Source organism: Hyla sarda, chromosome 5, assembly GCF_029499605.1.
Source record: "Hyla sarda isolate aHylSar1 chromosome 5, aHylSar1.hap1, whole genome shotgun sequence".
NCBI lineage: Eukaryota > Metazoa > Chordata > Amphibia > Anura > Hylidae > Hyla > Hyla sarda.
Genome location: NC_079193.1, coordinates 41,594,123 through 41,608,189, shown reverse-complemented (window position 1 = coordinate 41,608,189; position 14,067 = coordinate 41,594,123). Strand labels below are relative to the sequence as shown.

General features: G+C 41.4%; 1 protein-coding gene across 7 annotated transcripts in view; it reads left to right on the top strand.

The window, feature by feature from the left end:
* Window positions 1-6,081, top strand: part of ABI1 (abl interactor 1) — a 100,802-nt gene extending 94,721 nt beyond the window's left edge. For all 7 annotated transcript variants that reach the window (XM_056519362.1, XM_056519361.1, XM_056519360.1 and 4 more), the window contains 2 exons: window positions 2,030-2,215; window positions 3,846-6,081. In XM_056519362.1, the coding sequence (XP_056375337.1) occupies window positions 2,030-2,215; window positions 3,846-4,021 (362 nt within the window). In that variant the 3' untranslated portion in view covers window positions 4,022-6,081. The remainder of the gene's footprint in view (window positions 1-2,029; window positions 2,216-3,845) is intronic.
* Window positions 6,082-14,067: the final 7,986 nt, after the last annotated feature.

The following is a 14,067-nucleotide window of genomic DNA, read 5'->3' as shown; positions in this document are numbered from 1 at the left end:
TGTTGCCCATGTGCGCTATGGTCTTCTCACCCGTTGTATAAGATTGGAAGGGGAAAGACATTTTATTAAAGGGGTTATCCAGGAAAAGGTCATGTGTGCTATTACAACTTGGCTGCATTCATTTTAATGGCACTGAGCTGCAATACCACACACAGCCTGAGGACAGTGGTGGTGTTTGAGAAATATATATATATATATATATATATATATATATATATATATATATATATATATATATATACATTTTTTTTTTAATCAACTGGCTCAAGAAAGTTAAACAGATTTGTAAATGACTTCTATTAAAAAATTTTAATCCTTCCAATAATTATCAGCTGCTGAAGTTCAGTTGTTCTATTCTGTCTGGCAACAGTGCTCTCTGCTGACAACTCTGCTTGTCTCGGGAACTGCACAGAGTAGAAGAGGTTTGCTATGGGGATTTGCTTCTACTCTGGACAGTCCCCGAGACAGGTGTCATCAGAGAGCACTTAGACAGAAAAGAACAACTCAACCTCAGCAGCTCATAAGTACTGAAAGGATTAAGATTTTTAAATAGAAGTCATTTACAAAGCTATTTAACTTTCTGGAGGCAGTTGATATATAGATAGATATAGATTATATATATATATATATATGTATATATAGTCACTAGTTCATGTAAGACAATATCTACTTAAAAGGGGTTATACAGGAAAAAACTATATATATATATATATATATATATATATATATATATATATATATATATATATATATATATATATATATATATATATATGTATATGTGTTTTTTCCTGTATAACCCCTTTTAAGTAGATATTGTCTTACATGAACTAGTGACTCTACTATTTTGTACCATCGGAGTGACAAATACTACCATGGAGCTTTTAGTTCACAAATCCACATTTATTTCTCCCAAATGTGAGGTTAAACTAAGGATAGGGGAGATGATGTCTGATCACGGGGGACAATTACCCCCCCCCCCCCCAACTGGAGACTTGACGTCACGCCACGCCACCCCCATTAATGTCTATGGGAGGGGGCGTGACTGCCACAACATGAATGAAGAGGGTAACGTCGCCCCTCCAGTCGTGGAAACAGGTATTGGTGCTGCACGGAGATCGTGGGGGGGGGGGGGGGGGGGGTCCTAGCAGCGGGCCCTCTATCAGACATCTTATCTCCTATCTGTGGCCGGAATACCCCTTTAACACACAGAGACCAGGTTATGTGTACAGGCAGCTGACTGCCCGTTTGTTAACGCCAATGCTTATTGGTCGTGCTGGGACTTCCTGCTGTGAGAGAGGAAAGGAAGCTGCTCCATTCATTATTTTGGCTCAAAACTATTCATATACTGCAGAAAACACTATTATTATTTATTGGTGGGGCTGGGGAACCTGTTTTTGTTTTGTTTTATTTTCTAAAAAATGTGGACCCCTGCACACATATACCACCTGAGCAGTGATTCCCAATCAGGGTGCCTCCAGCTGTTGCAAAACTACAACTCCCAGCATGCCTGGACAGCCTTCGGCTGTCCGGGCATGCTGGGAGTTGTAGTTTTGCAACAGCTGGAGGCACCCTGATTGGGAAACTCCACACTATCAATGCCAATGTCAATGCCCACGTTTACGGTGTCTTCTTGTTTGCTGTGTGTTTGTGTATGATGATGTCTTTGTGTGTATTGGGTGTTTTTGACCCCTGTTACACTTTTTTGGGAAACCTGACCTAATTTGACCGAAGATATTACAGTGAAAGTGAATTGTTGCAGTTTTTGGCTGTGCTTGGAAAATGAGCAAAAAAAATGGGGTTTTGAGAAGATGCTTATTTGCCGCGGCTGATGCATGACCTCTCTAATGCATGCCCATCTATATACAGTAATGCTGTTTAAAGCATTTTAACCCTTTCACATTTGAGGTTTTGTACTCAATTCTAGAAATTTTTTTGGTCTTAAACTCATAGTAAAAGGGTTAAATGTAAGTCTTTTGGCACACACCTATATAATGGACTCTTCTTCTGTACCTCATTTCTTCCCAAGTTGCTGATAGTCCTACACCACCGCCTCCGCCCCCGCCTGATGAGATTCCGCTGTTCGATGACTCTCCTCCTCCCCCACCGCCGCCCCCTGTAGACTATGAGGAAGAAGAAGCTGCTGTGGTCCAATACAGTGACCCTTACGCAGATGGAGATCCCATATGGGCTCCCAAGTCTTATATTGAAAAAGGTGAGTGCTCTCGGTGGTTTTTGGTGTCAAAATAACCGATTCAAATAGAGTTGGATAGGCTTATTGTAGCCGGGATCCTTCACGTTCCTCTTGATTGGTCTAAAGTACAGATCGACCTAATAGTAGGATTCACCATAGACATCCTCTTTAACAATAGCGATCGTTTCTTAAAAATTGTGACTTGAAGATACGGAGACCAATCAAGTGTCAGCGCTGAGCTGTACTCCTTGTGACATGGGAAGATACTGGGACCCCCAAGGAGCAATAAAATAAAGTGTCAGCGCTGAGCTGTACTCCTTGTGACATGTGAAGATACCGAGACCCCCAAGGATCAATAAAATCAAGTGTCACTGCTAAGCTGTACTCCTTATGACATGTGAAGATATTGAGACCCCCAAGGATCAATAAAATAAAGTGTCTACGCTGAGCTGTACTCCTTCATTATGTTCTGTGTGGCTTTGCTCAGAACAGATCAGAAAAGTAGTACAGCTCAGCACTGACACTTTATTTTATTGATCCTTGGGGGTCTCAATATCTTCACATGTCACAAGGAGTACAGCTTAGCGCTGACACTTGATTTTATTGATCTTTGGGGGTCTCAGTATCTTCACAAGGAGTACAGCTCAGCGCTGACACTTGATTTGATTGATCCTTGGGGGTCTCAATATCTTCACATGTCACAAGGAGTACAGCTCAACGCTGACACTTGATTTGATTGATCCTTGGGGGTCTCAATATCTTCACATGTCACAAGGAGTACAGCTCAACGCTGACACCTTTTATTTTATTGATCATTGGGGGTTTAAAAACCACAGCAAGACTCCACTGGTGGTGGGTTATCTCCCCTAGAACAAAGGGATCAGACAGTTGAAATACAACATTCTCTATCCCTCTCTCCCTCCAACCTTATCTGTGGATGTCAGGTTTTAAAGGAGTTATACAGTATCAAGACGTTTCCACTATACCTAGGACAGGGGATAAGTGTCAGATTGCTGGGACCCCCGCTGCCCAGCGCCCAGGCTCTCCTCATGAATGGCATGTCGACTACGGCACGAATCGGTGGCCGACGCGCCCCCTTCATGTATCTCTATGGGAGAGCTGGAAATACACAAGAACTGTATCGGTCTCTCCCATAGAGATACATGGAGGGGACATGTCTGCCAATGCTCCGTGCATGGGGAGAGTCAGGGGAGGGGTGGGTGATCACAGTGGGTCTCAGTCTTCAGAGCCCCTCCATCAGACACTTATCCTTTAAAATGGACACTGTCTGATCCAAAAACACATTATATGTTGTTACTGATGAAAATTAAAGATTTTTTTTGTAATATATTTGTTTAAAATGTATTTATTTAAAACCACTAGTGGTCCCTATATTTACTTTGTCACTAACCAGTCCTGCAGCAGCATCAGCTTGTCCATGAGGCATGGACAAGAGATAACACAGGGACAAGGGTGCATTCTTTTATTTTTTTATTTGTGGGATCAGACTGGTACACTTTAAGTATTGGAGTTCCCCTTTAACCTCCCCTGAGCAGTGTTATAAAGTACAGGACCCCGGCCACCATCACACATTGTTACTTCTACCTCTCCCATTGCCTCCTTTACACCCTTCTGTATTTTTTCTCTCTAGTTGTTGCCATTTATGACTACTCAAAGGACAAAGAAGACGAGCTTTCCTTCATGGAGGGATCAATAATATACGTCATTAAGAAGAATGATGACGGCTGGTATGAAGGGGTCTCCAACGGAGTAACCGGCCTCTTCCCCGGAAATTATGTGGAAACAATCATGCACTATGCGGATTAATGTTTTACCTACTTTTCCTTTTTCTTTTTTTTCTCCAAAATCCAGTACTAAGTCTAATCTGATTTTAAATTTTAAGAAATAATGTTTTCATACATATAAAACTGTGGCGTTTTTTTTTTTTTTTTCTCCTATCAAATTTTTTTTTCTCCTTTTTAACCCATTTCGTGCTGGAGATCTGCTCTTGCACCAAAAAGAATTTATACCTAATCCATTTATGGTCTAGGAAAACAAATTTACCTAAATGCCTCAAGACCAAATTGGTTGATGGACCTAACAAAATTGGCGCCAGTTTCCTGCTTGTGTATTCTTGCGTTAGCATTTTTTTTTTTTTTTTACATTTCCAGATTAGAACTTCATTGGGAAGTAGGGGTATAGGGTGTAACGACCGTTGATCAATCATCCTGTGCCACCGACGTATGTTTTGCTCTTAACACACGTTCTCCATGCAGCATGAAAACTAACACTACGTTAGGCCGCCATTATAACATTGGACTCCGACTCGATGCTACTGCTGGTTGTATTGCCTTCTACATACCTGTTCATTCTTAATATAACAAAATGTAATTGTTTTTAAAGCATGCATACGAAAAAAAAAAGAATCACGCATAAAAATTTATGTACCGAAATATTTTTTTAAAATCCGCAATGCTTCCGAATCGTTATAACTACTCACCGGTAAAAAAAAAAGAAAAAAATAATGTCTGTGTAACAATACTGGTTGTTATCTGTATTTTGTAAATTGTACCGCTTCAACTGCTGCGCCGGCCATTCCCCGAATACGCCACTCTTCAACACTGAGTCCCACTTAAGTCGTATTTCCATGTTTTTAACGCGTGCGGCCATGACGGCTCACGTTTTTTCTTTTCCATAATACGGAGCCAAATCATGGACTATATGTGTTACCTAAAGGCACAATTCCTCTGGAATGTAGCGCAGGAAGAGGAAATCCTGTAGACACTTCTGGATTTTTTTTATTTTAATATTTGAGAATTGATACCTGGTTTTATTCTGTCTCTAATAAACTGTCTGTATACAGCGCCGCGCTGCCATCACTGCATGTCTTAAACACGATTGGATGTTACTTTGATCATACGTGTAAGCGTTTGGACCTTTTTGATATGAGCTCATTTTGTATTACTATTGGATTAACTACTGTCATGTGACCGGGCGGCATGGCCCGTTACGTGCATACGAGACCACTCCGATCTTGGCACAGCCTACTGATCCAGGCCCGGCAACCAGGCCTACAAAAGTGTCATCTTAATCTATTGGTTTGTTACAGTTTTTTTTATTTTTTTGCTCTTTTTTGCTCTGCGATGTTGTCATTGATTTTTACTGACTTAATGCTTTACTTGTGGGCACAGCAGTACCTGCCACCTCATACCTGCCAGGGTGAAGACCAGAGGTCGGTAGGAATTCCATTTCTGCAGTTTTCTATGTAGGTGGATTGTAAATGTGCGGCATGTAAGAGATTATGTGATGTTCAATACGATGTTGTAAAATGTACATAGATCAGCATTTAGACATTTATCTTTACCTCCCCATGATGTGGTTTTTATATCCGATTTTAGTGAAAATCTCAACGCCTCCCATTTATCCGGTTCAGCTGGCATAACCTGAAATGTCTCTCCTCGCACTAACCTGGCATGAACGCCTCATCCTGTAGTGATGGATTAAGTAAAGGGCAAAAAAGACAAAGGGAAATATGGTTGCTGAATTGTGTATTTTTATACGGTATTATTTACAGAAAAGCTGCATATTGACCCTCCAAAAAGATCTGCTACAGAAGTAGTTTTTTTTTTTCAATACAAGCCTATTCCTTTTAGGGATTAAAGAACTGGGGCTGGTAAAGTGGCAACGTAACTAAATGGGGCTGACTATCCTGGATACATTCTACGAATAGTATAGTGACTGTATATTTGTGTTCACACTTTGCAATTTTCCAAAAGACAGACTCAAAACGGCTACATGAGTAAAGCTTAAAGGGGAATTCCAGTACATAATAACGTAGTTCTTATACACAGGATATGGTATAAATGTCTGATTGGGGGGGGTGGGGTGTTTGACTGCTAGGCCACCCCCTCCCCCCTTCGATCTCCTGCCTGTCGCCCCAGCTCTCATGCACAGAGCAATGTCCGCTCCATCCCGTATTACTGTTGACCACTGCACAAAAATGTGGTCGACATGCCCCCCCCCCATATATATATATATATATATATATATATATATATATATATAATCTATGGAAGAACTGGAGATACACAAGCGCTGTAATCTGTGCCTGGAGTGTCGCTCTATACATGAGGAGAGCTGGGGGACCGCACAGGAGATCAGACACCCATTACCTATCCTGAGGATAGGGGTAAGATGTGATGTACCAGAGTTCCCCTTTAAATGAGTAGTATGTTAATCAGAATCTGTGCTGGAGACTGACCTTGGCACAACCTGCTATAGGTTATATGCACTTATACCACTCAACTAGTTGGTGTAGTAGATTTAATGGAGCGGTCCCGTTTGGAGAGAAAGCTCATGCCAATAGGTTGGTGGTGAGTAATTTAACGTATTTTTATTTTTTTATTGGTCTGATGAGGGTTGAGAACTTGGAAGGGCTGTTGTACCAACCCAAAGACATGTCCAAAGTTTTGGTTTGGGTCCTAGTGCTCTCTGGATAGACAAAGGGCCCATTCACAGTATGGAATGTCCAAGGTGGAAGTCCAGTGCAGCAGCCTCCTGTTCTTTTTAATGGGATTATTATGCACCATGCATACTGCAGAATGCCGCCACGGAAATTTTGGATTCGGGGCTCTGCCAAAAGAATGAACATATCCATTCTTTAAAAATGTATGGGAATTTATGGGAATTCTGCATAGACTGCATGGGTGGCTCTGCTGCACATGGAATCTTCCTCCATGGAGCAGAAATGATCCGGATTTGCCTGTCCCATTGACAGACACGTTTTCACCGGAATCCAATTCCTTGTTGAAACCTTGTGGAACTTCCAACAGGTGAACAGAGCGGCAGGATCCCTCTTAAGTCAATGGGAGGCTGCTGCAAGTGGAATTTTGCCTGGAATTTTCAGTGTGAAAGAACCTCTGTACGTCATGCACGTCAAGCCTGGGTCCTCCACCTCACCCCATTGCCTTTTAATGAACAACATGTAATGCATAATTTCACCTGTGGTGATGCTGCTGAGAAATTGAACACTTAAAGGAGTACTCCGGCGAAAAAACAAACAAAAAAACATGTATTCCCTATCTGCAGGATAAAGGGATAAGTAACTGATCACTGGGGGTCCAACTACTGGAACTCCCTGCTGTCCCCGGCTCTCTGTCAGGAGTGCATGTTGTCTACCGGTAGACGGCACATACTTCATTCCTATGGAAGCTCAGATGAGAGCTGTACTTCGGTCTTTTCTGCGCTCCCATAGGAATGAATGGATCGCATAACGGCTCCAGCATGCACTCCTCACTGAGTACCGGGGTCCCGATCAGCTGCTTGTTCCCTATCCTGTGGAAAGGGGATACGTTTTTTCCCGCTGGAGATCTCCTTTAATGCTAGTAGGTGCTGCAGATCACAGCTAATACTGGGGGACCTAGTGATGGGATACACTGTGATTAGCTTATTGTATTCAGGGAGTCCGTGAGCCATCAGCCAACACCAATATATACTTTTTTTTTTTTTTTTTAAGTGACCACTGGACTAAAGGAGGGAATTGTGCTGGTCTATAAGGGTCCGTTTACACGGGCCAATTTTGTGCAAATTTTGCTCCCATTGTCGTCAAAAGGTCCACTGAAAATCTGCCACTATTGCAGATTTCCTGCCAACTTGTTGAAGTCTATAGTAGCAAAATCTGCACAAAATCTGCTCCCGTGATTAGACCTTAAGGGGTTAACCTTTGGTCGCTTTATTAAGTCTTTATGGAGCAACTCTGCTATCAGCTGTTGTCATTTTCACAAGGCTTGTACCACTTCCTCCCCTGGCAGCGGCTTTGTTAGAGGTAAATGTAGATTCCAGGGAGAAATGACCCAACAATTTGCAGCAGAGAAATATGGCTGGTGTCCTTGATGTGGTAACTGCTGTTTTCTATATCCTGTTTAGAGCTCAAGTGTCAAGGAGGAGGTGCCAAGGTACAGTGTACACGCCTCCTTGCTCCCACGACTGTACTACAATCATGGAGGCCTGCATGCTGCGGCATGGTTACATCCCCTTGACACGTGGGCATTATAGAGCTGACCGATTCCTTTTAACCCCTTAACGACGCAGGACGTAAATGTACGTCCTGGTGCGGTGGTACTTAACGCACCAGGGCGTGCATTTACGTCCTATACATGACCGCGAGCATCGGAGCGATTCTCGAGTCATGTGCAGCAGGTTCTGGCTGCGGATAGCAGCTAGGGACCCGCCGGTAATGGCCGACATCCGCGATCACGCGGATGTCCGCCATTAACCCCTCAGATGCCGTGATCAGTACAGATCACAGCATCTGCGGCGATCCGATCATCCAGAACTGCAGACGGAGGTCCCCTCACCTGCCTCCGCTGCCTACCACGGGTCTTCTGCTCTGGTCTGCGATCGAGCAGACCAGAGCAGAAGATGACCAATAACACTGATCAGTGCTATGTCCTATGCATAGCACTGAACAGTATTAGCAATTGAATGATTGCTATAAATAGTCCCCTATGGGGACTATTAAAGTGTAAAATGAAAAGTAAAAACTCAAACATATTTGGTATGGACGCGTGTGTAAATATCCGAATTATTAAAACATAATAATGATACCGTACGGTGAACGTGAAAAAAAATCCTAAATTGCTGCTTTTTTTTTATAACATTTTATTCCAAAAAAGTTGATAAATTGTGTTAAGTTTTATGTATGCAAATAAGGTATCAATTAAAATGACAGATCACGGAGCAAAAAGTGAGCCCTCATACCACCGCTTATATGGAAAAATGAAAAAGTTATAGGTCTTAAAATTAGGGGGATTTTAAAGGTACTAATTTGGTAAAAAAAAAAAAAAGTTTGCGTTTTTTTTTTTAAGCGCAACAATAATAGAAAAGTATGTAATCATGGGTATCATTTTAAACGTATTGACCCAAAGAATAAAGAACACATGTCACTTTTACCATAAATTGTACAGCGCGAAAACGAAACCTTCCAAAATTAGCAAAATTGAGTTTTTTTTCTTTTTAATTTCCCCACACTTTTTTTTTTTTGGTTGCGCCGTACATTTTATGGTAAAGTGAGTGATTGCATTACAACGGACAACTGGTCGCGCAAAAAACAAGTCCTCATACTAGTCTGTGGATGAAAATATAAAAGTTATGATTTAACTAGGCGAGGAGGAAAAAATGAAAACTTAAAAATAAAATGGTCTGAGTCCTTAAGGGGTTAAAGGGACTGTGGGAGGGGAAGTTTCGGGGGGGCTGCACTGAAGTGTTACACTGCAATTTTATTATCCCTTTACCCTATTTTTTACCCTATACCCAAGAAGTATTACATGACCATACCTAGGGATAGAATCATGTTAAACAGAACTGCCAATTTTTTTTCTGTATAATTACAATTTTTTTCAGGTGTGAATGATGGGAGTAGTAGTTGTGTGGAAAAGCAAAAATCCTCAAAAATTCCCCAATCCTATTCATACAGTGACCTTCGTGGTTAGGGTGAAATGGCATTTATGATGGATATTATTTAAGTAGAGTTGAGCAAACATACAGTAAACTGGATCGTAAGGAACCTCGCGGCGAGCCGCGAGGTTCCTTACGAACCAGTTTACTGTATGTTTGCTCAAGTCTAATCCTAAGGCTCTGTTCCGTTGTGTTCTCTTCTCTGGTTTCCTATTTGTTTATAGCAGTGCTTAGACCCCCTGCGCTCAGCAACTTATGGGTAGGGGATCAGTTAATTTTTTTAGTTAATATTGCCGGAGATCTCCTTTTTACAAGACGCTGAAATGGGAAGGAGTCATCTGCCAAGATACATTCCTTGGATTTAATCTTGGGGTCCATTAAAGAAGTATTGTAGTCTTAGGATAAGTGTCTGATCGTGGGGGGTCCGACCGTTTGGACCCCTTGATCTCCTGCTTTGCACAACTAACGTGCATGTCTTCGACCTCACTCAGGTTGACACGTCCCCTCCATACATCTCTATGGGAGAGGCGGGGGGCACAAACACTGCATCTCCGCTTCTCCCAAAGAGATACATGAAGGGGCGTGTTGGCCATGGTGTCATGCTGCGGCGGACACGCCTCCTGCACGGGGAGAGCCGGGGCCCTTGCGATCAGACACTTATCCCCTTTCCTGCGGATAGGGAGTAAGTGTCTAGGGCTGCAGCTTTCCTTTATATATGTGAGGCGTATGAGTTAAGTGGTTTTTCTCTTTGACTTATAAGTAGGGGCGTCTGACGTGAGTGACTGCTGTCATCCTCTAACAACCTCCAAAATGTCCTTTTCCAAAATCTATGTATAACGTGGCTGTCCACCTGTGCTTGTCAAACTACGGTAGGGAAACATTTAATGTGTATGAAAAATGATTATAGTGCAGCAGTGTGCACAATAATCATTTTCTAAATTTAATATTCCATTCCCTGTCTAAATATCTGTACAAAGTGGTTACTGTCCACACAACTAATGGTTCATAACGTTGCATTAGCCCTCCTGCTCCGTCTCTATTGCACCCATAGACTGTGTGGGCCCCAGCGCCATTGATTTACATTAAACTGAGTCTCGTGCTGGCTATGGAGATGGAGCAAGAGGCTTAAAGGGGTATTCCAGGCCAAAACTTTTTGTTATATATCAACTGGCTCCGGAAAGTTAAACAGATTTGTAAATTACTTCTATTAAAAAAATCTTAATCCTTCCAATAGTTATTAGCTTCTGAAGTTGAGTTGTTGTTTTCTGTCTAACTGCTCTCTGATAACTCATTTCCCGGGAGCTGTGCAGCTCCTATGGGGATATTCTCCCATCATGCACAGCTCCCGGGACGTGAAATCATCATTGAGCAGTTAAACAGAAAACTTCAGAAGCTAATAACTATTGGAAGGATTAAGATTTTTTAATAGAAGTAATTTACAAATCTGTTTAACTTTCCGGAGCCAGTTGATATATATATAAAAAAAAAGGTTTTTCCTGGAATACTCCTTTAATCTCCTAACACAGTAGTTATGAGCAAACAGCCACTTTGTATAGCTATTCAGATGCTGATTTGAAAATTAAATAAAATGATTATTGTGCACAGTACAGCACTGTAACCTTTTTTATTTATTTTTAAATATTACTTTACATGTACCCTTTAAGCCCATCTCTAGAGATGAGCGAAGTTACAGTGATTAGATTTATCACAGACCTCGCGGCTCGGCAGTTGCTGACGTTATCCTGCATAAATGAGTTCAGCTTTCAGGTGCTCCCGTGGGCTGGAAAAGGTGGAAAAAGTCCTAGGAGAGTCTCCAGCCACCGGAGCACCTGAAAGCTGAACTCATTTATGCAGGATAAAGTCAACAACTGCCGAGCTGAGAAGTTTGTGACGAATCGAATCACTGTAACTTTGCTCATCTCTATAAAGTTTTCCTTCAGATGTCAAACCCACTAAGGTCCAGGATGAGGTCCTCACACTAGAGCTGGTTCAGCAGTCATTGGGGAACATTTATCAAAGTTCGTGTAGGTGCACTGATCGTATACACAGGTTTTAATGGTGGAGTTGGAGTGTACATGCACATTAAATGGTACAGGGCAGATGATAAATATACGACTGCTACATCATTTTAAAAACTTTCACTTCAGAATACCACTTTGTTTGATTCCTTCTATGACTTTTTACACCCTACCGACAAAAATATTTCTAAAATGTCGTCTACAACCAGTGATGTAAGCCAGGTCTGGGCTGCTGTATATCTGTGGTGTCATGGAGGGCTGTGTGTCACTCCAAAGTGAAAAAAGCAAAAGTCTTTTTGTACAAGTCTCACAAATTGACATCAAAAAGCAATAAAAAGCTTGATAAATGTCCCCTACTAGCAGTAAGCAGACATTGGGGTTTTTTTTTCCTAAAATTGGTTACCCCGGAATAGGGCGGGACGAAAAGCACCACCCCATCCTCAGAGTGTGGGGGGAATATTCAAACACTTGTGTTAGGCAAAGTTTCCACTTGTTTTTTTTTTTTGTCTGGCAGTTTTTGGATATCTGCCACTGGAGTTTCTGAGCCAAAGTCAGAAGTGGATCCATAAGGGAGGAGAAGTGTAAGTTCTTCCTTTATATGTCCTATTCCTTTTGAATACACTTCTGGCTTTGGCTCAAAAACTGCAGCGGCAGATGTCCAAAAACTGCCAGAAAGAAAACCAAGTGGACACTTAGCCTTAGGAGGGCTCTTTATTTTGCGCCTCAAAGAGTATTAATTGCACCTCATTTTCAGAAATGTGTTTGGTCTTTTGAAAATTTGGGACAAATGGCAAACCATTTACTACCCGGTATACTTGGTATTAGCTGCGACACTTTGCGTCAGAAAGTGATGCTAAACCTTTGAAAATAGGGTGCTAATAGTAAAAAATAAAAATCCTAACCATGCCCCTTTTGGAAAAAAATTGGCGAACAAGGCCCTTAATCAGGTGCTAATTATCTGAATATGTGGCGCTAATAGTGTGTGTCACATTTTAAGCAAATGTGACGCAGCAAAAGCAAAAAAAAAAAAAAGCACTAAATTCTTTAAATATATTCCCCCCCGTGTTTTATTGCAGGTTGTCTACCCTCACTCCAATGGATCTGAGCTGCAATACCACACACAACCAGCAGGGCAGGTGTGGTGCTATTTGAAGAAATCAGCTGCTTTTCTAATCCTGGATAACCCCTTTTAATTATCTGCTTATAAAATCACCTGTATTCACATTGCTGGATGTGCAATACTTAGAATTGTGCCACCAGTGTGCTAGTACTATATTTTTTGCTGCCCATTTGGCTCAAAGAGAGCGAAGAAAATTATTAAGTGGATGCATTAACTGTTGCTGTATGCTACAGAGGAAATTCTTTTCTTTTTGAATTTCTTTTTTTTTTTTTTTGTCTTGTCCACAGTTCTCTCTGCTGGCAGCTCTGTCCATGTCAGGAACTGTCCAGAGCAGCATAGGTTTTCTATGAGGATTTTCTCCTTCTCTGGACAGTTCCTGATACGGGCATCAGGTGTCAGCAGAGAGCACTGTGGACGAGACAAAAAAAGAAATTCAAAAAGAAAAGAATTTCCTCTGTAGCATACAGCTGCTAATAAGTACTGGAAGGGTAAATATTTTTTTTAATATAAATAATTTACATATGTTTAACTTTGTGGCACCAGTTGATTTAAAAAAAATAATAATCATGTTTTCCACCGGAGTACCCCTTTAAAGGGGGAACTCCGTTACTAGACATCTTATCACCTTTCTACAAAAAGATTTCCATTAGTTTTTTTGAGTTATGGGGGTTTGTGGATAGCGAGTTATCATGTGCGCTTTTTCATAAATTGCACACTAGTTTTTGCGCAAGCATACACCCTCAGAGGGCATGCAGAAATGTGTCAGATGCCAGAGCACAAAGCTTAACCCTAGCCCTGCAGCTCATTGGTTTCTATAATTGCGCAAAATTTATCCCAAGTCCCATGCGCCATTTTGGTAAATTTTGTGCAGCTGTGCAAAAAACATACACCAAGGAAACATGGGTAAAATCTATACGACCTCACACCAACATTGATAAATATCCCCCTACAACTCCAGGACTGGTGTGGGTAACATGTTGGGAATAACCGCAGTTGTATGTTCAACACCAATTGTGATACTCAAGAAAAACAAAAACTCTAAGGCTGCGTTCACATCACGATTTCTCCATCCGACTTGAGTAAACGATTTTTATAGCATAAAATTGTATGCAATCGTATATAAAGTCGGATCCATTGACCTCCATTAAAAAAATCGGATCCATTACACACATACGATTTAATCTGCATCCGATTTCACACGATTTTTGTTGGGGTCTGAAATCTGGTTTGACCACGATTTCAGACTAACAAAATTCGGGTGAAATCAGATGCGGATCAAA